At 40.6% G+C, this 27,685-nt stretch overlaps 3 protein-coding genes across 3 annotated transcripts in view; 2 read left to right on the top strand and 1 right to left on the bottom strand.

The window, feature by feature from the left end:
* Positions 1-126: 126 nt before the first annotated feature.
* HSPD1 (heat shock 60kDa protein 1 (chaperonin)) lies at positions 127-10,668 on the bottom strand. The gene is made up of 12 exons (XM_012641649.1): positions 10,488-10,668; positions 9,401-9,576; positions 7,827-8,079; positions 6,273-6,355; positions 5,753-5,848; positions 5,274-5,367; positions 4,852-5,020; positions 2,926-3,025; positions 2,012-2,257; positions 1,279-1,453; positions 874-1,052; positions 127-752 (listed from the first exon to the last, which is right to left on the bottom strand). The coding sequence occupies exons 2-12, from the start codon at positions 9,572-9,574 to the stop codon at positions 600-602; spliced, it is 1,722 nt and encodes a 573-aa protein (XP_012497103.1). The 5' UTR covers positions 9,575-9,576; positions 10,488-10,668; the 3' UTR covers positions 127-599.
* A 31-nt stretch (positions 10,669-10,699) lies between these two features.
* Positions 10,700-13,513, top strand: HSPE1 (heat shock 10kDa protein 1). Its single transcript, XM_012641648.1, has 4 exons — positions 10,700-11,142; positions 11,831-11,995; positions 13,097-13,186; positions 13,265-13,513. The coding sequence occupies exons 1-4, from the start codon at positions 11,140-11,142 to the stop codon at positions 13,313-13,315; spliced, it is 309 nt and encodes a 102-aa protein (XP_012497102.1). The 5' UTR covers positions 10,700-11,139; the 3' UTR covers positions 13,316-13,513.
* Positions 13,514-25,320: 11,807 nt separating this feature from the next.
* Positions 25,321-27,685, top strand: part of MOB4 (MOB family member 4, phocein) — a 30,918-nt gene continuing 28,553 nt past the window's right edge. Inside the window, exon 1 of the mRNA XM_012641634.1 lies at positions 25,321-25,380. Coding sequence (XP_012497088.1) covers positions 25,321-25,380 — 60 coding nt within the window. The remainder of the gene's footprint in view (positions 25,381-27,685) is intronic.

Genomic DNA, 27,685 nt, shown 5'->3' with positions numbered 1-27,685 from the left:
AAGAGAAATATAAAAATACAATATAGGTAGAATAATGTTTTACACACAGGTCAGCCCCTGCCCCCTCCTCTTCAATTGGCTTTTATTTGTCATATCTTCTAGATCATGGAAATGCTAACACAATTATTAACTTTAAACAAATTTTTATTACACAAAGGTTGTCACATAATTGGATATTTCTCTACTTTGTACACAATTATTCTTACTCTCCACAGAAAGGCTGCTTCTTAACTTCTCATCTGGTGATGGCAAGCACTACAATCCTGATTTGAACAGAATAGTAGTGAAAATGCCTCAGTGACTTAAGTTGAAAGCAGTACATTGGTACATGGCTCTTGCACCCAGTATCAGGAATGTACAAATGTTTTTTTATTCAAAAATACAAAATAAATTATCTGTAGGCATGGACAATGACAGCAGTAAACCATTATATACTGTCAACTGAAACCAGTAACTGATGGTTATAATGATATTTCTTAAACATCAGCCAGCCTTTTCTTCATTTTCTCCAACTGACTTCTCTGAAGTTATTGGTAAGGAATACTGCCTTCAGCTTCCTGTCACAGTTCATTAATAATGGTAGAGCACTATTCTAGGAATTAGAACATGCCACCTCCCATACCACCCCCCATGCCACCCATTGCACCCATTCCAGGTTCCTTCTCTTCTTTAGGAATTTCTGTGACTACAACTTCTGCTGTAGTTAACAGAGAGGCCACCCCTGCAGCATCCAATAAAGCAGTTCTTACAACCTAGAAAAAAATTTAATGAAATGTTACTTTTCCCTTAGAAAACATGAACAAGACTTAATGAAAATGTCATACCTTAGAGAAAGGTGTTGAAAGAAGATTTAGAAAGTGTCCAACTATTTACCTTTGTTGGATCAATGATTCCTTTTTCGACCATATTCACAAAATCTCCAATCATAGCATCATAACCAACGTCCGAGGAACTTTGCATAATTTTCTCAACTATCAAAGATCCTTCAACACCTGCATTCTTAGCAATGGTCATTGCAGGAATTTTGAGTGTTCTTTTAATAATTTCTATACCTACAAAAGACAACAAATGTCAGCAAATTTACTTTAGTACTCTCATTTGTAAATATTACAGTAACACCTGAAAGATGTGATGCATTATTGGCTCTGACATCAGCACTACTGTACATTTCTTATTCAGGAGGTTGTGATTTGTTCCATTGAAGGGGCAGCAATATTATTCTAAATTAAAGATTAAAATCAGGCCACAAATAAACTCATTTTAAAGGTAACTTTTTACCAATTTTTTGATCTTCATTAGCTGGAGTTAATGAATCCAAGGCTGGAATGCACCGAAGCAGGGCACAACCCCCTCCCAGAACAATGCCTTCTTCAACAGCAGCTCTCGTAGCATTAAGGGCATCTGTAACTCTGTCTTTCTTTTCATTTACTTCAACATCACTTGTCCCACCAACCTAAAGATTAAAAGAACTCCAGTTAATATGGCCCTCTCATTCAAGATGCTGACTGCCAAAAGTTACTTTAAAGTTGCCTACTTTACTGAAAAAGCAATCCTGTAAAAAAAAAGGTTGCTTTTCCCAACACAAAGATAAATATTCGAGGTGATGGGTATCCCAGTTACCCTAATTTGATTACACATTGTATACAGGCGACAAAATCACATATACCCCCAAAATGTGTACAATTATTACAAGTTTTAAAACAAAAGGTTGCTTATTTGTTCTGATTCCATGATTAAACAACTGAGAGGGTGAGTGCAGTGCCCTACAAAAGGTAGGCTCCAGACTGACCTTCTAGTCCCATTAACAAAACATCTTTTTCCACAGCAATCTCCCTTAGTACCAGTTCAACTCTGATTAAGAAAGGACAGTTTTAGCAAAAAATTTATATAATAAAGTATTTCCACAATGAAGTTAACTCCTCAAATATTTGTTTAGTTCCATGATACTACAGAAGCAAAATCGTTCTTGGACTCAGAACCCAACAAGCTTACTCACAACAATGAATTTTACCTTCAGTACAGCTACTCCATCTGAAAGTTTTGCCAGACGTTCATTCAGTTTTTCCTTTTCATATTCACTAGTTGTAACATCTAACTGCTCAATGATTTCTTGAATACGTTTTTCAATTTGAGCCTTGTCACCTTTTCCTTTCAAGAGCATGGCATCATCTTTGGTCACAATGACCTCTCCAACTTTTCCTAAGTCATGAGGCTGAACATCTTCAATATTTAGAGTCAACCCCTCTTCTCCAAACACCTACAAAAACATTTAAAAGTGAACCAGTTGTGGGTTACAGTTTCTTTCATTATACCAAGTTTATTAATATATCATGCAGGTGTTCTGACAAGAGAAACATCATGAAATACTACATTTCTTTAAAATGAGTGATTTAACAACTAAAGGACACAGTGAGTATTGTAGAGGGGAAAGGCATGCCTCTAACCCTCACTTGGGTGAGGCAAAGACATAAAATGTAACCAAAATGTTTGTACCCTCATAATACCCTGAAATAAAAAAAAAAAAAGACTGTTTTAAGACCACTGTTAGTCCAGAACAGTGTTTCATTGCATCTCCAACTTCTCAATCCTCACAACTCCAGTAATCAGTATTAGCCTTACTTAATACCTAGAGTCACACTTATAGGTAGAACCAGGACTAGACCAAAGGCCTAAACAAAGGTCCTACCTTCTTTCTTGCATCTTCTCTTTCAAAATTGAAAACAGATTTATTCAGTAAGTCTATTCTTAGATCAGACTCATGGCAAGTTAGACATGAAAGGGACCTTAATCTAACCATTTCCCAAATATCCAACAGAAACAGCAGTAGTATCTAATTATAAAAAATGTAAATTCTACCTGTAAATTTCAGACCTGGAAGTATAAATAACATTCAGTAAGCCAGTATCACACATGTACTTTACTTACTGCACCACCAGTAGCAATAGCCATGTCTTTAAGCTGGTTCTTTCTATTATCACCAAAACCTGGAGCTTTGACTGCTACGACTTGGAGACCAACTTTTAACCTGTTTAGAACAGTTGATAAGATTTAAATTGAATAAAAATGTCTTAGTTCTGGTACCACTAAGATTACTTAGGACCCCTCCCCTTTTCTCTTTTGCTTCCTAGCAACTTTTGATCAAATTTAGACAGGAAAGATCTATTAGGCTATTTTCTACTCATCTATACTTGTCCATATCTGATTACATTATTAATAAACTTTTGGCCTCGTATTCCCAGTTGAACAGCCGGACCCGGAAGCAAAAATCACATCACAGTAAGTTAAAGGACACAGTGATAACTATTATGAATGGTAGAAAAGTAATTACTAAACATTTATTTGAGGGTCATCTAATAAACATTTACTTCATAGGTTCCACTTAATATTGTCACCAAAGCAATGTTCTGAATTCAGTTCCTTTATAAATGTTATACAAAGTTGATAGTAGTATTAAGTTCACCTGAAATTTCATCAGGTAAGCGAATACTTGAAATATACAACTAAATGTCCATTTGAGAGCAGATTGTGAAGAAGAAATATTCAAACTTCAAGACAGAGCTGGTCTATATTGTTAAGGAGCCAAACAAAAACCAGAGGAGTAAGCTACAACATATGTCAAGTAAATCAGACACATAACTTTACAGCTACCAGTAAAATGGTTCAAAAATTCTGTAGGCCTAGTTTTTTGGCTGGGTTTTTTTTGTTTTTGGCTTCAAATCTTCAAGGCTTTTCTTAACTCCCTCCAAAAAGCAAATCCAAGGTAAGAAAAATATTCTAAGGTAAGCAACTTCATTTAGAGCTTTTGGGTCAAGATATGCAATGTCTAAAACCTATTTGCTATTTCATTTGTGCATTTCCACTATAACGAAATTTGACAGTCATGCTTCTGATATACTTCAATTCTAAGATTAGTTACAACATACATTTTAATAGTGCCCTAAGATTATATGTACCCCTATATGAACATTACCTGTCTTAAAGTTTACACTAAAATTAAACTACAGATTAAAATGTAGATTTAAATAAAGTGAATAGATCTCACCTTATTTTGAGTGCTAATTTCTCTATATCAGACTATTCAGTAAACATGTAACAGATTATATAAAATACCCGATTGCTAAGTACTTAGATCTGAGATTTTTATTTATTTTTATTTGAGACATAGTCTTGCTCTGTCACTCCAGTAGAGTGCAGTGGTGTGATCATAGATCACTGCAACCTCAAACTCCTGGGCTTAAGCCATCCTCCTGCCTCAGCCTCTGGAGTAGTTGGGACTACAGGCACACCCCAATGCACCCGGCTAATCTGTCCATTTTTTTGTAGAGACCGGATCTCGCTCTTGCTCAGGCTGGTCTTGAACTCCTGAGCTCAATCCTTTCACCTCAGCCTCTCAGAGTGCTAGAATTAGAGGCATAAACCCCCACGCCCAGCCAGATCTAAGATTTTTAGAATGACAGTTGCTTACTCACCTGTTCCATGCAAAATTACATTCTGAATTTTTTTTATCAGAAACATCTTTTAAAAAAAACCAAACCATCAAGACCATAATTAAGTCATGTACCCTCAAAACACCACAAGCGCTTATCAAAAATAAAGGTACCCACATATTATTAATAAATTAGCCTATGTTACGAGAAAGATGCACAAAACAGTAAGGACTCTGGGGTCCCATTCAAAAAGACTGAGAACCATGAGAATACATGGAGCACCCCTGTATTATAAAACTCTAGATACAACACAATGCAACGTAAGTGGATCAAATGTGAAGGTACGCAATGGAGATTCAAAATAGCAATACAAATTCTGTTTTTCACCCAGAAATATAAACCATCAAATACCACTGCCCATTACCTATTCAAAACAAGTGTACTTAGAGCTTCTCCATCAACATCTTCAGCAATTATGACCAAGGGCTTACGGTGAGCATTGGCAATTTCAAGAGCAGGTACAATTGACTGGACACTAGAAATTTTCTTTTCACTCAATAGAACATAGGCATCCTGGAATTCACATTTCTGACCTGCAAAAACAATGATGATTTCAAGCCAAACTTTTATAAGAAAATTACTGTAATTTACTTAAATGAAAAGATAAACCAAAGTTCCAATATACTTTAAAAGTAACCAGTAAAGTTTTCTTCCTTCATTACACATACATACTGACTTTTGGAACATATCAATTCATTTTTTAGAAAACACCAACTAATGCTTATAGAGATTGATACATACTAGCAAAGTATATTTTTAAAATTTCAGTTACTGATTTCCTCTTACCTTTTGATGTGTTAATAAAGTATGGAGAGATATAGCCTCGATCAAATTTCATGCCTTCAATAATTTCTAATTCATCATTCAGTGTTTTTCCATCCTATGAAAAGTCAAAGAATTAGGTGCATGAATTTCAATGAAGAAACACAAAACTCAGAATTGCAGGCCAGATTTATAAAATCCTGTCCATAAAAGATTTAGACCAGAGTATGCAAATGCCCCAGGGCATCCAGCTCAACTCCTGCAAAAATCCCAAAAATGGGCATTGGATAACCTTAAGGGGCTACATGACAATGTCATTTAAGATGGATTCATTCCAGGAAGCAAAGGCTACTTAATTCACACAAAATACAGGAAGCATTCCACTTTAAGATTACACAAAGTAATGAAATAGTGTATTGTATTTGACACACATATAGACTGGATTTTTCTATTTAGAAAATTCAGTTTTGATAATCAGACATTTCATTCAAGCTAACACTTGCCTTTACTGTGATGACGCCCTTTCTTCCGACCTTTTTCATTGCATCAGAAATGATGTTGCCAATTTCTTTGTCTCCATTTGCAGAAATTGTAGCAACCTGAAAAAAATCAAGTTACTTTTCAAAATTAAAAGGTCAAGCTACTGCCTTTCTTCCCTTCCTTTCTCCTAGTAACTTCCAAATTGATACTTCCATCCAGGGGAGGAAGGAATTAATGGTATAAAGTTCTAATGACGTATTGGTTCTTTGTTCAATTCTTCTTTGATTCATTATTGGCTACGTTATTTTGAAGAATATGAAATAATACAATTATTCTTTTAAACAAAACAGTAAAAGAACGCTGACCCCACTGTATTTTTTCCTTAGCAAATGTGGTGATACTACAAATTGACAAAAAACGCTTCTAATGTTGGTGACTGGGTAGTATTGTTTTTCTGAAATTGGTATGATTATGGGGAGAAAAAAATCAGACATTAGTTATTTTAAAATACTTTATTATAATAATATTATGAGAAGTCCTTACCTGGGCAATTTCTTCAGGGGTTGTCACAGGTTTAGACTGCTTCTTTAGTTCAGCAATTACGGCATCAACAGCTAACATCACACCTAGTTCAAGAATGCAGGTTACTATGATGCTTATTCTCTCATGGCTTCCATGTCAAGCAGAAATTGATATTTATGATAAATATTTTAATCCCTTAATAAGTCTATACACAGCTTTTCTGCCCGTGTGCCATTCCTAATCACATGGAGTTGAATGACATGCACTGAAACAGTAACTTTAAACTTACACAATAAAGTCCTGCAACACCAAAATTATTTTGAAAATCAGACCAAGAAAAGGCAGATGTGTATAGTTTTAGGGATCTCACCACTGAACCCATTCTATACTAGTCCTAAACTAATCATGTTGCCTATTTCCAAAAGGGTCACCCAACACTTATCTCCATTAAATGATGCAAAAAATGACTACAATGGGTTATACTTCCTTACTTTCAACACTAAGTACAAGTCATAGTGATAGGAATTTCATGTGGCTATGCTCCTGCAGGTGTTAATTATCTGAAATTCCCTTAATTTACTATGTAGTTATGAAATGACAAAACACTTTTAAGTCAGTTTTTTTTTTTTTGAGACAGAGTCTCACTCTGTTGCCCTGGCTAGAGTGAGTGCCGTGGCGTTAGCCTAGCTCACAGCAACCTCAAACTCCTGGGCTCAAGCAATCCTTCTGCCTCAGCCTCCCGAGTAGCTGGGACTACAGGCACGAGCCACCACGCTCGGCTAATTTTTCTATATATTTTTAGTTGTCCAGATAATTTTTCTATTTTTTTTTTTTTTTTTAGTAGAGACAGGGTCTCGCTCTTGCTCAGGCTGGTCTTGAACTCCTGAGCTCAAACAATCTGCCAGCCTTGGCCTCCCAGAGTGCTAGGATAACAGGCATAAGCCACTGCACCCGGCCTTAAGTCAGTTTTAATAGTCCATTTTACTCAGTTGGGAAAGGAGAGCTAGCTCTTTCTCAAAAGATATGTTACTTCAAGAAAAAATCCAACATGGGGTGCTGGCAATATTCTTAATAACCTTAATTAATGCCCGTTAGTGATTTACACTAAAACTGCTTTTAACATAATGTATTCATCTGTACCTTAAACACTGAAATAGATGAGGTGATGATATATCAGTATGCCTGGGATACCAGATTAATAGTACCCTCTCTTTACTCTCAAGTATCCTAGTTTGGACAATATGCTGCCCTACAGATACATAGCAATTCTACTGATAGGAAAATCAAGTCTTATCTATACCTTCTAATAAATTGCTGGCTTCTTGGTTGGGTAGGGGCCAGGAATATTTTAGTCATATTTTTCTCCTTAACATGTAATGCAGTACCCACCACAGTTAGGCATTCAATCACTTATTTGCTGAAGGAAAAACCCAGTTTGAGATTTTTTTAGGAGGAATGAGAGAAAAATTAACTTCCTAAAATAATAGACACTTTCCTTAGGTGCAAGGAATCGATGCCTTATTATGGAACACTGAAGATTGGAACACCATAATGACAACAAAGGGACATTCCTACCTCTCCTGATTTCCACTGGATTAGCACCTTTGCTAATCTTCTCAAAGCCTTCCTTGGCAATAGACCGTGCCAGTACAGTAGCAGTGGTGGTACCATCCCCAGCCTCTTCATTTGTGTTATTGGCAACATCTTGAACAAGTTTCGCTCCAATATTTTTATATTTATCCTTTAAGTCAATTGACTTTGCAACAGTCACACCATCTTTTGTTACTTTGGGACTTCCCCAACTCTGTTCAATAATAACTGTTCTTCCCTGTAGTTGCAGAGAAAGAAAATATGACAGGATCACACAGTCTAAGGATTATTTAGATTTTTTAAAAATGAGCAATCTTCATAATATGGTAACTACTTCAAAGCATCAACATATTGTATCATTTTTATCACTCCTGCAGCATGACTCTCAAGGGCAAGTTCATCAACATTCTTAGTCTACAGACAAAACCTCTCTACATCTCTGTCAAGACCTTAACTTTGAATGAGATAATATGGGAGATGAAAATCCTATGGACTAAAATTTGTCGTCCTATATAAAATGGACAAGAACATAAGACAAACCATGAAATTTCAGAACATTCTTCAGATCACTTACACTTTAAATTTTGGTTAGTGCCTGTTATCTTTAAAAGTAAGGTGACTTTAAAATTCACTTACTAAAACACTAATTAGCAAGGCAAGTGGTTGTGCTTTTCCAGGTTCACTCAACATATTATAAAACCTTAAACATGGAATAAACAGCACTGGCAGCTTTTGGATTTGAACCAAAGCTGCTTTCTATTCTTAAGGTGTGTAAATATCATATTTTATGCAGTTTGGATCACTTTGGTAAACTGTCTTCAATCTTAAGTGAACCATCACGGGACTCTGTACCACCTTCAAAGACTTCCTCAAAATATTATCCCTCATTACTAAATGAGACTTACAATTTTAAATATGCTTTGTAACAGCAGAACAGTAGAAAAACGATAGGTTAAAGTAGCACGGGGTGGGCGAGGGGATGGAAACTATTGTTTAATGGGTATAGAGCTAAAATTTTCCAAGATGAAAGAAGTCCTGGAGATGGATGGTGGTGATAGTTGCACAACAATGCAAGTGTACTTAATGCTCCCGAACTGTACACTTTAAAATAGTAAATTCTACATTGTGTGTATTTTACACACAAAAAATAGCACCTACCAGCACAGACTTGACGTAGTATCAGAGATAAGCTATACTCTTCCCTCTATACTCAGCACTACTACTGGGAAAGGATCCAAAATTTAACCCAAGCAGGCAAGCAAGATTAATTCTACCTCCAGCTCAAGAACCCGCCCTGAGTTATGAATTACTAACCGATTACATCACACAATGTACAAAATAAAGTTTCAAAAATCAGGCTGAAGTAGTTTAAGTTTTAAGAACATTATGTCTAAGCGCAAAGAAAAGGTTAACCAACAATTCGGAACTCTTAACTGTAAATTGAGTTCTCTTGTAAATGGATACAAAAGTATCGTCCACTGGAGTTCAGTGGGTCTATGTGCGTAAGTAAAATACCATTCCTTAATACTGTAATTACAATAAAACAAAAATACTGATACCTTTGGCCCCATCGTAACAGCTACAGCATCAGCTAAAAGGTCTACACCTTGAAGCATTAAGGCTCGGGCATCTGCACCAAATTTTACATCTTTGGCATAAGCCCGAGTGAGATGCGGAGCCAGTGCCCTGGACACCGGTCTTATCTGGCGAAGGACTGTGGATAATCGAAGCATTTCTAGGGGAGAAAACAAGTAGATGATCAGTTCTAGCACTAGCACTGGTGCGCTGCAGCACAAATATGTCCACCTGTGCAAGAGAAAAAGCAATGTTAGACCTGAGCCTGGCTCACCTCCAACAGTCACTACGGCTGGGTGACTGAACGCAGACACAGCTTCAGAACACGAGCTACTAGCGCAAGCTTAAAGGAAGAGGCAGCCCTCGCGCCTGACTTTCTGGCAGTAACACCAATCACACCAACTCCTTCCCCATGACCACCTACCCCAGCCGCCAAAAACGAGTTAATCTTTCACCGCTATGGCCTTCAGAGCAGACCCATTCCAAATGTGCCCCCTGAGAAACCAAGTGAGCGGGAGAGAGGAAGGTTACAAATTCGAGTGATCGGGGAAGTAAAAGTATTCCTGACTGTGCAAAAAGTGTCTCCACGTATCCACCCGTGGCCACTGTATCAGAGCAGCCAGCAAGGCCGCCATGCTGGGGGCGACGGCCCGGACCACTCCGCGCGACCCCACGTGTCTTTCCTTCAAGACGCCCCCAACAAGGTCAAGAAAGGAAGCGCAATATCCCGCTGTCTGCGGGGCAAAAATCGGTTCCCTCGCTGATTCGACCACCCTCCCCGGTGCCCTGAAGTCAGCCAGGAATGGGTTGCACCAAAGGGCCTACGAGGTACAACTCCCCAGACTCCATCTCCTGGGCAAGCCCTCACTCCCGCGCCAGGCCCCCGATCCGCGCCGCACGTGACGGGAACCGCATGGACCCGCGAGGCCTGGACCAGCGGGCCTGGGCCTGCAGCACCGTGCAGAAGTCCCGGCTCTAGTCCGCAGGCCCACAGTGACCGGACCGTAGCAGAGGAAAGCTCGCTCCGGGGTCGCAGGCGCCAGGCTGAGGCGGCGCGGGGTGGCCGCGTACCTGCGGGGCGGCGACAGGGCGTGCGCGCGGCGCGGCAGGTCGTCGGCGGCGAGTGAGGGACAGAGTGCAGGGCGCACACGGCAATGAACCCCTGTCCCCTCCCTCCGCTTCTTCCCCCGCCCCGCGGCACCGCGTGTGCGGGCGGCTCCCACCCCCTTCCCGTCGGCCCGGGCCCCGCAATCAGCACGCGCCGCGCACCAGCCCCGCCCCTCCCTACCCGCTCTGGGCTGAGCCCACTGGCCCAGCCCGCTCTGGCCAAATTAGGCTAGTTCCCGGGCCGCGCACGCTTCCAGAACTTTCCGGAATGCGCCGCGCTGTCTGCAAGTCAAGGGTCAAATCGCGTCATTTCCGGGAGGGGACGAAAGGATAGTTCTTTCACCTCTGCTGGCCGCCTAGAAAAGCCTAGAAGGAGCTCCTTTTTCTCCCGCCTCCCGGCCCCCGCGTCAGTAGCCTGCGCAGAACCCTCGAGCGAATCGCGGCGCGCGCTGGTGCAGCCGCCCTCTCTCCCCGGGAGGGGCAGGGGCGAGGCGCGGGGGCGGCAGCGAGCGCGCCTGCGCGGGCCCTGGGTTTTTCACGTGTCCCGAGGGCCGGACTTACGCGTTTCTTGCAGCGGCTGCACGAGAGCAGGGTACGGACTGCGGCGGCGGGAGTCATGGTGAGTGTGAGTCCAGGGTAGGCCCAGGGCACGCGGGCCCTGGTCGGTCTGAGGCGTACGGGGACCCAGGGCCGCCCTTTTCTGGGTCAGGAGGGATGGGTTGTGGGGTCAGTCAGTGACCAGTGCCCGCCCGTATCCTTGGAGAGGCAAGGCCCGTCCGACCCTTTCCTCCGCCGAGGGCTCTTTGCACGCGCGTGTGCGGCAGGCATGCGGGGCAAGGGGCGGGAACCCGGACGCACGCGCGGTGTCCCTCTGCTTCTGTAGGGCCTCAGTGGGTAATACCTTGGAGAAAGAGCATGGTTCCCAGGCAGAGAGTGTGACCCCCAACGTTTCCTAAAAATTTCTAGAAAAAACTCGAGGAAGGAAAATATTTGACCTTGTAATAAACCAAGGTTGCCCTTAAAGCTGGTCTGTGGGTTATTTTCAAGTATAATCGAAAAAAGAAAAAGAAAATTGGTCTGGTTGCTGACCAGAGAAGCAACGACGACCCCTAACAGACATAGAGAATGGGGCAATTAAAACTTCAGTAAAGGGGGCAACATTCATTTACGTTTCCTGAAAGAATAAGGTAAGGTTTGGTGTTAATTTTCAAAGCCCAAACTTGTTTGCGACATACCAGTTGCTATCTGTTGAGAAGATGATTGCATATTGTTTTTGTTTTTACTCTTAACATTTATCTTTTTTGCAGGCAGGACAAGCATTTAGAAAGTTCCTACCGCTTTTTGACCGAGTATTGGTTGAAAGGAGTGCAGCCGAAACTGTAACCAAAGGAGGCATTATGCTTCCAGAAAAATCTCAAGGAAAAGTGTTGCAAGCAACAGTAGTGGCTGTTGGATCGGGCTCTAAAGGAAAGGTAAATGGGGGCTACAATGAAACTATTTTTAATTGTGTAAAGTGGAGGAAGAATAATAAGAAATCCTGAGTTATTGAAAGTAGCCTGTCATCTTCAGGTACATTCCTTAGTTCACCTGTAATCTCTCCCTTTTAGGAAAATGATCGTATAACAAAATTGCTTATTTTATATGGTCAATGCGATGTGCTTATTTTATGTGATGGTTTCAGAGTATTAAAATTGCCCTCAATAGCCATTTGGTAGCCTAGTATGACTAGTGTTCTCTTTAAATTCTAAATTTGTGATAAGACAAAACATACTTTAAGATAAACTCGGGGGCTTTTAAGAATTGAGGAGAAACTTGGACTGTTGGTTCAACCTCTAACACACTGAAATTGCCTAAATCTTAAAACCATTTGGGGCCTTAGTTGGCATACCTATGAAAGGAACAGGTAGGACTGTTCTTCCAGGTGTCCTCCAATAAACTGGTTAAACCTCAGGTCTCCGGAAGTGTCAACCACAATACGCAGTAAATTCTTTTGGGAGCAAAAATGTTAACTGCATCGCTCCATTTGCCTCAAAAAAGAAAGTTCTACTAAAGGATTCTTCCTGGTCTTGGGTATAAGAAGGCTTTGGGGAATGGGCGCAGTCCCACTCACCAAATCTGTACTTTGTAGGAAAGGAAATTGAATCACAAAAGAAGTGTTTGTTCTAATTTCAGAAAAATCTCAAATTTTTGTATGTTTGAAGAAGCCAAAAAAAATGGCCATTTGTATGTGGTTTAAAAACTGGTTTACTTACTATAGTTGATAGGTTGTTAACATTTAACAGTTAAAAAGTTATCTTTAGTTAGCTTTTCCAGTATAACTCCCTTGAACCTTTACACTGAAACCAGGTTTTCGTTTAAGCCACTGTACATTATTTCCAAGTGTAATTCTACAGTGATATTTTTGAGTGAAGAACTGCAATTCTAGAATAAATTGTATCACTTTGCCACCAACTGCATTTTAAACATGTTGGATTTGAGTGAGCACATTTCATTAATTGTAGTGATGTGAAAGTTGACTGTATATATTTGGTGAACTAGATGTCTTTGCTGATAAATATCCTTATTTTCTTAAGGGTGGAGAGATTCAACCAGTTAGTGTGAAAGTTGGAGATAAAGTCCTTCTCCCAGAATATGGAGGCACCAAAGTAGTTCTAGATGACAAGGTGTGTAAAATTAATAATTCTAAAAAGAAGTGAAATATTTGTGATTGGCTGTCTTAACTGTGGTTTCTTTATTTGCAGGATTATTTCTTATTTAGAGATGGTGACATTCTTGGAAAGTATGTAGACTGAAATAAATCACTATTGAAATGGCATTGACATGAAGCTCATTCCACTGAAGTTCTGAAATCCTTCATCATGTAAATAATTTCCATGTCTCTCTTTTATAATAAACTAATGATGTCTAAACTGCTGACATCCCGTGTTTAAAATGTAGTTTCACTGTAGTGATACAAATATTTCCAAATAAAAATATGTAAATGAGTGGTTAATCTTTATTTAGTGATGTAAGGTGGTTTTAGGGTTCTCTAGTTTATACTTTTTCCAAGTAATGTGCAGCAAATTCTGGGAGACAGTTTTCTAGGTAGATGCATTTTCACACTGAATTTAGCTTTATTACATGATTGATACTGAAGCAAAGCTATGGATTTACATTTACATTTTAAGAAAACTAAGTAGCAGTATTCTGACTTCAAATTTAACAAGCTTCTATGTGTCTTGTTTTTTTTTTTTTGAGACAGAGTCTTGCTCTGTCGCCCAGGCTAAAGTGCAGTGGCATCATCATAGCTTACTGCAACCTCAAATTCCTGGGTTCCAGTGATCCTCCAGCCCCAGCCTCCTGAGTAGCTGGGACTACAAGTACGCACCACCATGCCCAGCTAATTTTTTCTATTTTCAGTAGAAAGGGGGTCTCACTCTTGCTCAGGCTGGTCTTGAACACATGACTTCAAGTGATCCTCCCGCCTTGGCTTCCCAGAGTGCTAGGATTACAGGTGTGATCCATTGCACCCGGCCCGTGTCTTGTTTCTTAAGTTTTATATTTAGGAAAATTTACTTCCTGAATGAACATTTCCAGTTTTTAAAAACTTTACTACATAATTTACTTGGTAAAAGTCTAAGGTAAGATATCATAGCTAACATTGGCTTCTGTTTTCCAGGGTAGGCACTGTGATGGTAATAGCTAACACTTCAGGAGCATTTTCCAGGTGCTGGCTACCATTGTAGGTGCTTTGCGTATATTGATTTAATTTTTTAACCCTATGAAATGGGTACTATTCTCATAGCTAAGAAAACTGAGATACAAAGGGGTTAAGTAATAACCAAGGTCACTCAGAAGCAGCAAAGCCAAGATTTGGACATAGTCCATCTGTAGATGCTGCTCTCTAAAACTTGATCCTTCATGTCCTCTGCAACCTTCTAAGATACTTCTAAGCACTTAAAACACATCTCAATTGATCCTGGTGATACACCACCGTGATCTGAGGAGTGGGTACTACCAGTGTATGGCACTTAAGTGCCTAGTATACTGTTTGTTAAATTTAGTAAATAAAGTTAGAAGGGGAAAAATAGGTCTAGCTATAGCAGCTAAGGTAAAAAGAATTAACATTTGGACCCAAGTAATCTGTATGCAACCCCTAAACTAAACTGTCAGCTACTAGCTGTTTGTCTTTTTTTTTTTCTTGAGACAGAGCCTCACTCTGTTGCCTGGGCTAGAGTGCCGTAGTGCCAGCCTAGCTCACAGCAACCTCAAACTCCTGGGCTCAAGCAATCCTACTGCCTCAGCCTCCCGAGTAGCTGGGACTACAGGCATGCGCCCCTATGCCCGGCTAATTTTTTCTATGTATTTTTAGTTGGCCGATTAATTTCTTTCTATTTTTAGTAGAGACGGTCTTGCGCTTGCTCAGGCTGGTCTCGAACTCCTGAGCTCAAACAATCCACCCGCTTCAGCCTCCCAGAGTGCTAGGAATACAGGCATGAGCTACCGCGCCTGGCCTAGCTGTTTGTCTTAATAGTCCAACTTATTTTCTAGTTGTAGTTTGGTATAAGCTAGACCGATGATGGTCTTGAAAGGTTGTGTCCTATATTTTGAGTTGAAGTCTAAATGAAGTTCTAAATGGTGTGGAATAATGGTCTCAACTTTTGATCATGTTCCTCATCAGTAAAATATGCTTCCCATATGTGTATTTGCATTTATACATGTGTTAGTACCTTTGGTATACCAACGCTTAATTTTTGTTAAATTTAGATACTAGAATTATGCCTCAAAGGTCTTTCTTACATTATCTAAGTGGGTGATGAGTTTCATACTCTGCCTCATGCAAAGCTAGATAATAGCTTTTGTACATTGTAACCTTGTGAGCATAGATTTTTCTGTTTACCAGTGAGAAACCTTGACTCAGAAGAGATGAGGAAACCATTCTGAGGCGATGCGTACTTGTAGAGTTAGGAATCTGTCCAAAAGCTATGGCTTTCCCATTATTCTCCAGTGCTGTTTTCCAGAGACCCAAGCAAGTTACTTTTGAGATCTAAAGCAATAGTTTCCAAACCTTGGTTCGTCCTTGGAACTACCTGGTATAGTTAAAATTTCAGGGCCTTATCCAAAGCTAAATCAGAACAATGAGAGAATTTTTGTACCACAGCAGTAGTCCTACTATGTGCTTGCCTAGCACAATTGCTAAAGAAATAATTATAGATTGTGAGGTTGTATTAAGTAGAAAAAACAATTTTGCCGTAGGAAACTTAGGGCACTGGGAGTGTGAAACCATGTGTTTCATATTAGCATGTGGCCTTTTACCTTTTGTTCATCAGAATGTGGACAAAGGTAAACAGAATAGGAAAAAATTTAAGTGAAATTTCTGTGATAGTTATCATTTTTAAGCATTTGCCAGGCACTGTTCTAGGGACTTTATGTGTAATCTCGCTTACTTGCATGTAGTCATAGTACCCTTGCAGTGTTCCTGCTTCACAGGTGAAAGAAGGTGCACAGTCAACTGCTCAAGGTGACACAAATTTTAACTAATAAGAGTTCAATTGAATTCAATTTGACTTCCAAGTCTACTTTCCATTACTACACACAAAAGATTTTGGAAATGCAGAAGAACAAAGTTACCAGGGAGCTATTCTGTTTTACCACTGGTAAATTATTAATATTATGGCTTTTTCCTTCTATCGTTTCAGAAAGTATGCATGCTTTACAAAAAGTTCTTTTAAAATTGGTACCATAAAGTTATTTGGTTTTTGGTTTTTGTTTTTTTGAGAAAGGGTTTCACTCTTTCACCCTAGGCTAAAGTGCAGTGGCAAAATCATAGCTCACCATAGCTTCAAAGTCCTGGGCTCAAGTGATCCCCTGTCCACAACCTCCCAGAGTAGCTAGGACTACAGGCACAAACTACCATGCCTGGCTAATTTTTTATTTTTTGAAGAGATGTGATCTCCCTATGTTGCTCAGGCTGGTTTCGAACTCCTGGCCTCAAGCCATCCTCCCACCCAGGCCTCCATCCTCCCACCTTACGCCTGGGATTACAGGCGTAAGCCACAACCCCCAGCCTATATACGTTATTAGAGATACTAACTTGTTACATTTGTTTCCTAATTTGATGTGGTTCTTGTTTATAGCTAGTCAAATACCACAGTACTTTTTTCTTTTGACCATGTAATTGTTTCATAATTTATTTTAGTGAATGGTATATGTGTCTGACTTAGCTTTTTTTAGAGATGAGGTCTTATGCTCTCCAGGTTGGCCTTGAACTCCTGGGCTCAAGCGATCCTCCTGCCTCAGCCTCTCGAGTAGCTGGAACTACAGATGCATCACTGTGCCTGGCTAACTTTATCATTTTTTAAGCAATGAGTGACTTGTCCCAGCTTTATTTATTGGATTATCCATTCTTTCTCACCCCGCCCTATTCTTCCCCTCTCTATACCTCGAAATTTGAGATGTAACCTTTAGTGTAAATTACATCTTTAAATATGTCTATTCCTGGATTTTATAGTCTTTTCCATTGACCTCTCCATTCCACCACATTGCTTTCAATATAAATAGCTTTATGTTTAAGTTTAATATCTGTTAAGGCAAGCTCTCCTTGTATGCACTTACCTGGCTGAGAGCATTTTTTTGGTTCTCAGTAAGAACAGCCAGACTGTTTTCCAGAGTGATACCAAGTCATGCTTCTTCCAGCAAGTTAATTACTGTTTTCACTGCACCTACACCAAAATGGAGTTTTGAACTTTTGATTTATTTGTGTGAAGAGCATTTAAATATGTTTTTCCTAGGCCAGGCGCGGTGGCTCACGTCTGTAATCCTAGCACTCTGGGAGGCTGAGGCAGGTGGATAGCTCAAGGTCAGGAGTTCAAGACCAGCCTGAGCAAGAGCGAGACCCCGTCTCTACTAAAAAATAGAAAGAAATGATCTGGACAACTAAAAATATATAGAAAAAAAAAAAAATTAGCCGGGCATGGTGGCGCATGCCTGTAGTCCCAGCTACTCGGGAGGCTGAGGCAGGAGGATCGCTTGAGCCCAGGAGTTTGAGGTTGCTGTGAGCTAGGCTGACACCACGGCACTCTAGCCTGGGCAACAAAGCCAGACTCTGTCTCAAAAAAAATAAATAAATAAAATAAAAAAGGAGGGCATTAGATTTGTCCCTTAATGTTTGAGTCAAGCTTATTTTTTTTTCCTTAAACTTTATTTATTTATTTTAGACTACTCAACTGCAGTAGTTAATTTTATTTATTTTAAAATAGGTGGCCAGGCACAGTGGCTCATGCCTGTAATCCCAGCATTTTAGGAGGACATAGTGGGAGGATGGCTTGAGGCCAGGAGTTCGAGACCAGCCTGGGCAACATGGGGAGATCCTGTCTCTACAAAAAATAGAAAAATCAGCTGGTGTGATGGCATGCACCTGTGGTCCTATCTACTTGGGAGGCTGAGGCAGGAGGATTGCTTGAGCCCAGGAGTTTGAGGCTGCAGTAATTTGTGATGAGGCCACTATACTCCAGCCTGGGAAGCAGCAAGACTGCCTCAAAAAAAAACCACAAAAAACTGTATAATGTTCCATTATATGGAGGAACCATAATTTATTTCAGCATTCCCCAATGATGAATATTTAAGTTGTTCTAATCTTTTGCAATTAGAAACACTTCTGCAGTGAATAAATGCATGCATAAATAATTTTGCACATGTGTACAAGTATATCTGACAGATAAATTCCTAGATATCTAATTTCTATGTCAAAGAGTATGTGGATTTCAATCATACATGTACACATACACACAAATATATCTCCGAGTTGTCCTTCATAAAAGCTCTATCAGTTAACAGTCCTACTAGCAATGTAAAAGGCTGTTTATTTCTTCTTACTCTCAATAATACAGGATGTTATAAAGTTTTTATTTTGCCAATCAGATAATTTTATTTTTTATTTATGATTATGAATGAGGGTGAAGATTCACGTGTTTAAGAATCATTTCTGTTTCCTTTACTGTTAACTGTTCCTGTTGACCTAATTAATATCTTCTGAACATTTTTCTGAGTGCTTGATCTACTACGATTTTTATGAGATCTTTATTAGGGAAATTGGTTCTCTGTGATAAGTGTTTTCCTCCACGTTGTCATTTTGGCTTTGATTTTATTTATGGTTTGCACTTGTAGGAAGCCATTTCAGTGTATTTAAATTAGTAAATGTAGTGCTTGCTTTGACAGCACATATACTAAATTAGTAAATGTTTTCCTTTATGGCTTCTGGGTATCACATCAAACTCTGAAAAGCATTCTCCGATACTTAGATGTTCTTCCATGGTTTCTTTAGGTAGTTTTATAGTTTGCGTTTTTTAAAAGAATATTTTGATCTTGGCTGTATATGAAGATTTTCCTGTTGAAAGATATAAGGAATGGATCCAATCCCCCTACCCTCTTACAGATTAAGTCTAGTTCTTTAAGACACTGAAAATTTAGCCTCAAGACTTGCAAAATGCTCTTTCAGTCTCATTTAGCCTGAAGACATGACTTGGAAAAACATCAATGGTTATTTACTTATCTGGCTTGAAGGTCAATTCAGAAAGACCAGTTTATTATAGTATTTTTAAGTTCATTCATTTTTTGAACATGTGCCAGGCACTGTTCTAGGCACTGGAGATACGGGGATTAATAAGATAAGGGAGGCACACAGTAAACAACTAAGTTAATAGCATAATTTTAGATAGAGATTAGTCATCAAGAAAATATAGAAAAGCTGCTAACTTCATGAGCGACATTAGGTGCCCCATTGAAAAGAGGAAATGGGCCTGGTTCAGTGGCTCACTCCTGTAATCCTACCATTTTGGGAGGCCAAGGCAGGAGGATTGCTTGAGGCCAGGAATTTGAGACCAGCCTGAGCAGGAGCCAGACCTTTATCTCTACAAAAAATACAAAAATTAGCTGAGCTTGGTGAGGCGTGCTTGAGCCCAGGAGTTTGAGGTTGCATTGAGCTATGATGACGCCACTGCGCTTTAGCCCAGGCGACAGAACGTCTCATAAAAAGAAAAAGAAAGAAAACAGGAAATGGTTATATTCTGTTGTGACTTGTCTCTTCTGATCACATTCTCCCTCCCTGAAAGTTCATGAACTATTTTTTTAAATTTATTTCAATTAGCAATAATCTCATCTCGGATAAACCTCATTGGCTACAATACTGACACTGCTCCAAGCTCATGAACTATTATATTAGTTATCTATTGTTGCATAACAAGTTACCCCAAACTTAGTGGCTAAAACAACAATAAACGTCTCACACAGTATCTTAAGTAGAAAACTGGGAGCAGCTTAGTTAGGTGATCCTAGTTTGGGAGTGTCTCATGAGGCTGCCATCATTCAATGGGCTGGAGGATACACTTCCAGGATGGTTCACTCTTATGCTGGAAGTTGATGCTTACCTTTGGCAGAAGGCCTCAGTTCCTCATCACATGGACCCCCTCATAAGGCTGCTTGTGTGTCCTCACATATGGCAGCTTTTTGTCCCAGAGCAAGTGATCTAAGAGAGCAAGTCAGAAGCCACCCTGTTTTTTATGACCTAACATCAGAAGTTGCACACTGACATTTCTACAGTATCCTATTGGTTACACAGGTCAGCCCTATTCAGTGTGAAAGAGAACTACACAGGGTGTAAATACCAGGAGATGATAATCACTGGGGCCATCTTGGAGGCTGGCTACCACAACCACTACTTTGATCAAATATTCTAGAATGTTGCTAAGTGTCATAAAAGAGAAAAATGAAGTGCCATAAGAGTTCAGTATCTCATTTGTAGGCAAAGTTGTCTAAGTTTGAACTCTATAAATCCAAAATATTATGTCTATAACAACTTTCATAAAGAGAAAATAATGTTCAAATAATATGTTGGAGATGTACAAAACCATATATAGGCACTAATTTGTTCAACTATGAACATACATTCCCATGTTTCCCTGCTGCTTCAACTTTTCTTGGCCTGCAATGAAATCTCCTACATCTCTGTATATAAATGCTATCCATACTTTAAGGCACATTTCAACTACATCCATCATTCACAGTGTGTCAACTTCGCTTTTAGGCTGGCTTCCTGCAAGCCAAGATGGCTTGCTGCTGCAGTTCCAGACCTGGCAATGTCCAGTGGCTGAAAAAGGGGACCAGCTCTTTTACTGTCTTCTTAAAAGCAAATAAACTGTTCCGCAAAGTGCTTCATCAGATACTTTTACATTCCTCTAGGCTAAAGTGGAGTCAGACATCTACCCCATAACCAACCAATCCCTATTGGCTTAGGCCAGTAGGGATTTATCCCTCAGCTGAAGATGGGTTTACCTTTCCCGGATCGTAGAGAGAGAGATGGACACTGAGCAAGATCAGAATCTGTTTGCATAGAGCATGTGAAAGGTAACAGTGAATAGGCAACCAACGGGGGCTGCTTCAACACTTAAGGCATTTAGCTTTGTAATATAGTTCTCTATATACTGCCCTTTCCCATTTATTTCTAAGCTCTTTGAGAAAAGCTTATACATCCTATACATCTTCCTATTTCTCAGCACTTAACCCAGTGCCTTCCATATAATGTGACTTCATTTTTCACTTAGATTTTTAAATTTCCCAAGGTGAATTTCACATTGGATAGGTATTTTTGAAATTACTTATGATACTTTGGATTTATAAAATATTTTCTTCTATGACCAGGTGCAGTGGCTCAGCCTGTAATTCTAGCACTCTGGGAGGCTGAGATGGGAGGATTGCTTGATGTCAGGGGTTTGAGACCAGCCTGAGCAAGAGCGAGACCCTGTCTCTACCAAAAATAGAAAAATTAGCTAGGTGTTGTGGCATGTGCCTGTAGTCCCAGCTATTTGGGAGGCTGAGGCAGGAGGATCACTTGAGCCCACGAGTGTGAGGTTGCAGTGAACTAGACTGATGCTATGGCACTCTGGCCCAGGCAACAGAGAAAGACTCTGTCTCAAAAATAAATAAATAAAATAAAATAAAATAAAATATTTTCTTCTAAAACTTCAAGAGATTTCTATAAATATTTAATTTTATGCTTACTTTTATACTCTAGAAGGAAAGAACTACTGTGTACAATCTTCACTACAAATGAAGAAACTTATTTGCTGGTTTGTTCAAAGTCTTACAGTCAACAGGCACAAGAAAATCTAGATTTTCCGAATCCAGCCCAGAGCTATTTTCACATGTCCACATTGCCTTTAAACAGACCCTTCCTCCTTTACCTGAAATATTCGAGTAACCCATCAATACATGTAATTTTTATTACTGATCATGCTTTTTTTTCCTTTTCTCCCCCTCTCTCCCACCAAATTAACCCTGATTGTAAAACTGTTCTTGGCCGGGCGCGGTGGCTCACGCCTGTAATCCTAGCACTCTGGGAGGCCGAGGCGGGTGGATCGTTTGAGCTCAGGAGTTGGAGACCAGCCTGAGCAAGAGCGAGACCCCCATCTCTATTAAAAACAGAAAGAAATTACTTGGACAACTAAAAATATATATAGAAAAAATTAGCCAGGCATGGCGGCACATGCCTGTAGTCCCAGCTACTCAGGAAGCTGAGGCAGGAGGATTGCTTGAGCCCAGGAGTTTGAGGTTGCTGTGAGCTAGGCTGACGCCACGGCACTCTAGCCCAGGCAACAGAGTGAGACTCTGTCTCAAAAAAAAAAAAACAAAAAAAACTGTTCTTGTTTGGAGGTCATAATCTGCAGGCTGACGTAGGAAAGAAAATGTGAAGGTTATGAGTTCAAAACATTCTAGTCCTAAAGAACAAGGTTATTCCTGTGAACAAGGCTAGGGTTGACGTCACAATGCAACTTTACTGGCCTTTTCAAAGAGAATTGATGGGTATTTTGTTCCTGAATTTAACACCTACTCATCCACTTTTTCTTTCTTTTTTCAGATGAGCTGAAACAGTATGATAAATCTGGAATTAAAAGAATATTAAGATGATCCCCTTCAACTACAGGTAACTGTTATTTACCATACAATCTGGGAAATTTAAACTTAGTCCTTGCAGTAAGTGAGGTGGGGTGGTCTATACACTGAGAGGCCCACTATAGGACCCTGCTATCTTACAGACCCAACCTGTCTGTTGTGTTTTTTTATTTTTTTCTGAGACAGTCTCACTCTCTTACTCTGTTGCCTGGAGTAGAGTGCAGTGGCACCATTGTAGCTCACAGCAACCTCCTGGACTCACTTGATCCTCTTGCCTTAGGCTCCCAAGTAGCTGGGACTACAGACACACAGCACCACGCCCAACTAATTTTTCTATTTTTTAGTAGAGATGGTCAGGCTTTCTTGCTCAGGCTGGTCTCAAACTCCTCAGCTCAGGCAATCCTCCCACCTCGGCCTCCCAGCGTGCTAGGGGTGAGCCACCGTGCCTGGCCCCAACCTGTCGTTCTTGGGGAGGCATCATTTGAGTGTCATTTGTCCTAGGTCTCCCTGTATGTAGTTCAGCTGGAGTGTCCACACTCTGAAAATCCAGAATCCGAAATGCTCCAAAATACAAAACTTTTTGAGCACTCACATCATGCAACAGTGGAAAATTCCACACCTGAACTCATGTGATGGGTCACAGTCAAAACTGTTTCATGCACAAAATTATTAAAAATATTGAATAAAATTAACTTCAGACTATGTGTATAAGGTATATATGAAACATAAATTAATTTCATGTTTAATCTTGGGTCCTATCCCCAAGATATCTCATCATATATATGCAAATATTCTAAAATCCAAAAAAATTTTAAATCTGAAACATTTCTGGTCCCAAGCATTTCAGATAAGGGATTCGCAACCTGTGTAAGAATTGGTGATCTGCACATCTGTCTCCATTGCTAGACTCTAAGCAACTTATGGTGAAGGACTGGGCCTTGTCATACTTGTATGTCAGTGCCTACCATATAGTGGGGCTTTATGAATATTTGTTGAATGAATAAATCTTTTGATTTCTAGGAGCTAGTGCTGGGAGGACAGAATTAAGTCCTTAACTCTTGAAGAGTTACCAGTCAATACATCTTCCAGAAAGGACTTTTACTTAAATGCAAACCAACTTCCTGTTGTCAAATCCCTGTATGCCTCGTTCTGTGTCACTGACAGTTATTCAGCTACAGAGCCACTCAACCAACCTCCCCTCTATTCTCAGCATCCATCTTTGGAGGCTGTCTGTGACATGGCCCTTCTCTCAGCATTCTCAATACACCTTTATCTAGGGACATCTGATGTTTTCTTCTCTTGGAAATCATGCTACTGTACGAAATCTTTCCTCTCTGAACTGTCTTCTCATCTGGTATCCCAAGACTTCCCTCATTCCAGATCAAAGATTTAAGGTTTCTAAGTAGGAAACAAAGTTTGCCAAAATTGCTGTGATTTCTTGACTTGAGAGAACACTTAAAACTTGCAACAAAGGAAATTTGGAATCCTATGAAATGTAAAACTCCCACCATCTATTGAGAACTATTAATTTCCTCCTCCTGCTTCTGACTTGCAAAAACATGAGCTAATTTGGTTTGCCTAATGTATAATACCAGATGTCCATGCTCCATCTCAGATGATTAACATCTGTGTCTTTTATCTATGCAAACTTGTCTTTGAAAAGGTCCTTGGCTTTGAAGTCCGCGGATGGCTTAAATAACATTTGACACTCAAACTCCCAGTCTGATTTCAGATTACGTCTATTTCATTCAGGTTCTGTGGACTATCCCAGACTGCTGGCCTGTTTTCTACCTTGCTTTGTGAACTAAAATAAAACCTTAAGGCTCACCCCCCACCGGCTGACTGAATGGACCCCCTCGTGGCCAAAGGGAACATCCTAAAACTAAATTGCCTGTCAGGAGGAGGGAGGTCAGATATGTCTCATCATGTCCCCCTCCCTTCTTGGGGACATCCTTTGTAACTCATTAACAGGCCTAAGGATATGCAAGACAAACCTGCAGATCTTCAATTTACACAACAAATATATGTCCGGTGGCTTATCTCTGATAAAGAGCTCCTTAAATTAGAACATTTCAAGCCTTTAGACAAAGCTTCATGTCTTTAACCAATTACAAGTCAAAGAATCTTTAAACCCACCTATAACCTGTAAGCCCCCGCTTCTCGATGGCCCACCTTTTCGGGCCAAACCAACGTATGCCTCCCACATACTGATTTATGACTTTACCTGTAACCCTTGTCTCCCTGAAATGTATAAAACCAAACTGTAACCCGGCCACAGCAAGTCCACTTGCTCAAGACTTCTTGAGCGTGGCTCTGTGTCATGGTCCTCAAATTTGGCTCAGAATAAATCTTTTTAAAATTATTTTACAGAGTTTGACTTTTTTTCCGTTGACAGCTTCGCTAGGCGTATTTTGGGACAGAATTAAGTATTTGCTTGCACATCAGTTTACTGAAAAGGTCGCCACTGCCCAGACTGTCCTTCCACTGTTAACTGACCAGAGCCCACGGAAGGGCACCAACGTGTTAGGCAGGCCATGCGCACTGCCGCAGCTGTCACACACGATCACGACCTTCCGCACCAGCCCGCAGACTTCCCAAAGACGCTCGTGCCTTCCCGTGCCTCCTTCCCTCCAAGTCGCCGCCAGAGCCTCCCCGGCTGTAGCCCGTCAGCCCTCTCCCCCGCCTAGCCCAGCCTTCCCTGGACTGCTTGCTTCCTGTCCTCCCGTCCTGCCCCGCGCGGGCTGCGGCAGTTCCGTCGGCTGCCGCCCCTCCCCGGCGCCCAGACCTAGAGCGCCGCTCCGCCCCGCCCCCTGCGCAGGCAGTCATCCCCTTACATCCGGGTATCGACTCCAGCCGCCCAGACGCTGGCACTATGGTCATGGCGGAGGGGACGGCAGTGCTGAGGCGGAACAGGCCGGGCACCAAGGCACAGGTACCATCTCCCCACTTTTTCTGCCGCACAACTCTCAGTGCCGAGCCGTGCTGCGCCGGGAAGCTGGCCGCCACTGAGTGGCGGTCGGGCTGGGGCTGCATGCGGGCGGGGGCACTGGTGCCCGGCCTGCTCTTCCGGAGCCGCAGCCCCTCAGTTTGGTTGAGGCGGCCGTCGGCGCGAGGCCTGCGGAGCTCTGTCCAGGGGGTGGGCGTGAGGGGCGGGTGGGGGCTGCGGGAGATGTCCGCTGAGGCCCAGGGCTGCGAGCCTGTAAGCAGAGACTGCTTGTGCTCGCCCTACCCCTGAACCCCAGCTGACTAGCTTTAGAGGGGCGCGGCCAGCCAGGTGGAGACCCCTGGGGTTTCCCGACGGTCGGGGTAGGAGGAGGTGTAAACACAGCCTACCGTGTCCCGGCTTCCAGTTCCTACCTGGCCTGTGAAGTACTGCCCGGGTCCTGCCAACTGGCTTGTCTAGCCGGATCCGGGTGGGAATAATTGACTTTATCCTCCTCCTCCTGTTGTTTGCTTTTGACCACCTCTCCCTGCTGCGTCCCTGCAGCTGTTCTCTGGTCCAGCAAGTTTTCATCACCAGGTTGCGACTTGTTAGGTGTCATTCCTTGCGAAGTTCCTTGTTAGTATGTGTGAAACATAGGGAATGAACTGATTATATTTTTGTGAACTTTTTGTAGGGCAGTATTTCGGGTAAGTTGGTGGTGGTTTTAGGTATGTGTTCTTAGAATTTGAAAAGGATGGGATGCCTCACATTAAAAAAATCAACTTGGCGTTCAGATTTGAACTGAGTAATCTGCCAGCCGAAGTGGCTTGCTGTGGAGTAGATGCTCTAAAATCAGAAGAGATGTGTTTAAAATGTAATTTTAAAGGAAAGTGATAAAAGTGAAAAAAGAAACAAAACAACCACGGAGCTATGATCGTATGTCTGAGAATAAATTTTACATGCTTGTACAGAATTATGGAAAGGAGACCTTTCAAAGGGAGCTTGTAGGTCTAGACACTTTCCCAGATCCATGTTACAAATAAAGAAGGAAGCCCAGAGAATGGACTGGATATGCTCAAGGTTACATAGTCTTTTGATTCTTAGTTTATTGGCGACCTTTTCTCTTTTAACAAGTTGCTTCTATTACTGAATTTTAGAGAAATTATTTTGAAAGTTTTATTATAGAGTCACATTAAGACGACAGTTTTGTCTTCATACTACTGGAAATTTATATATTCTATATCCTTTCTTTTTACCTTTTCCAAACTTCTGAATGCTTTTTTCCTCAGGTACCTTCTTATTCTGTGGAAACATTGTTTCTGATTATATTTTTATGTACAAAAGTCTATTTCTGACTTTTGTATTCATATTGAGAGAGTCATCTCATTTTTTTTTCTTTTTTCTTCTCACTCACCCACCCCCTCATTTTTTATTTATTCAAAAGTTCTTAATTTTGAAAGGTCAGAAAATAATGTATTTTAAACTAATATTGTAACATCTGTTTGCTATGTTGTTATGAGTAAGTCACGTATAAGTCAGTCACACATAAAGCTTCTTTGCTTTTTTTTCCACATTGTTATGGATCATGGTTGTTAGATAAAATATAACAGAAAAGGTTAGGAATTTAAAAAAAACTCTGCTTAAGCAGCAGTCTGTCCTATCTCTTCCTTATCACCTGCATTTCCTTCAGTGAAATGGGTCTATTCTAAAATGATATATTTAGAACTATAACAGTGAGGAGAGTATCTTCCTACTTTTTAAAGTTGGTTAGACTGGAATATAAGCAAATAGTTGGTTTTCAATAAATATTTGTTGACAGAAATGGGATGAGAACGTTTATTAAGCTGGATTTTTGGGTTGTCTCATAGGTGTCGCAGTTATGATAAGGCAAAACATTTCACTCCCAGTTAACTTTTCTACATCTTTTCTGTATAAAGGTGTCCCTTGGTATCCTCTGGGGAATGGTTCCAGGACACCCCTACACCCCCTCACTCCACCCCCTGCAATACCAAAATTCGAGCATGCTCAAGTCTCTTATATACAATGGGGTAGTATTTGTATATAACCTATGCGCATCTGCCTGTATACTTTAAATCATCTCCAGATTACTTATAATGCCTAGTACAATGTAAGTGATATGTAAATAGTTATTACACTATATTTATTGTTTAGGGAATAATGACAAGAAAAAAGTCTGTGTATTTTCAGTACAGATGCAACTATGGTCAGCCTAACTATATACATAGTACATGTCAGCAACAATGTAACATTTTCTGGATTCTCCCCCATACCAATATTTTCCTTTTTTTTTTTT

This window comes from Propithecus coquereli, unplaced genomic scaffold (genome assembly GCF_000956105.1).
Source record: "Propithecus coquereli isolate 6110/MARCELLA unplaced genomic scaffold, Pcoq_1.0 Scaffold167, whole genome shotgun sequence".
In the NCBI taxonomy this organism is placed as follows: domain Eukaryota; kingdom Metazoa; phylum Chordata; class Mammalia; order Primates; family Indriidae; genus Propithecus; species Propithecus coquereli.
The sequence above is the reverse complement of the archived record's forward strand: the minus strand, read 5'-3'. Positions and strand labels throughout refer to the sequence as shown.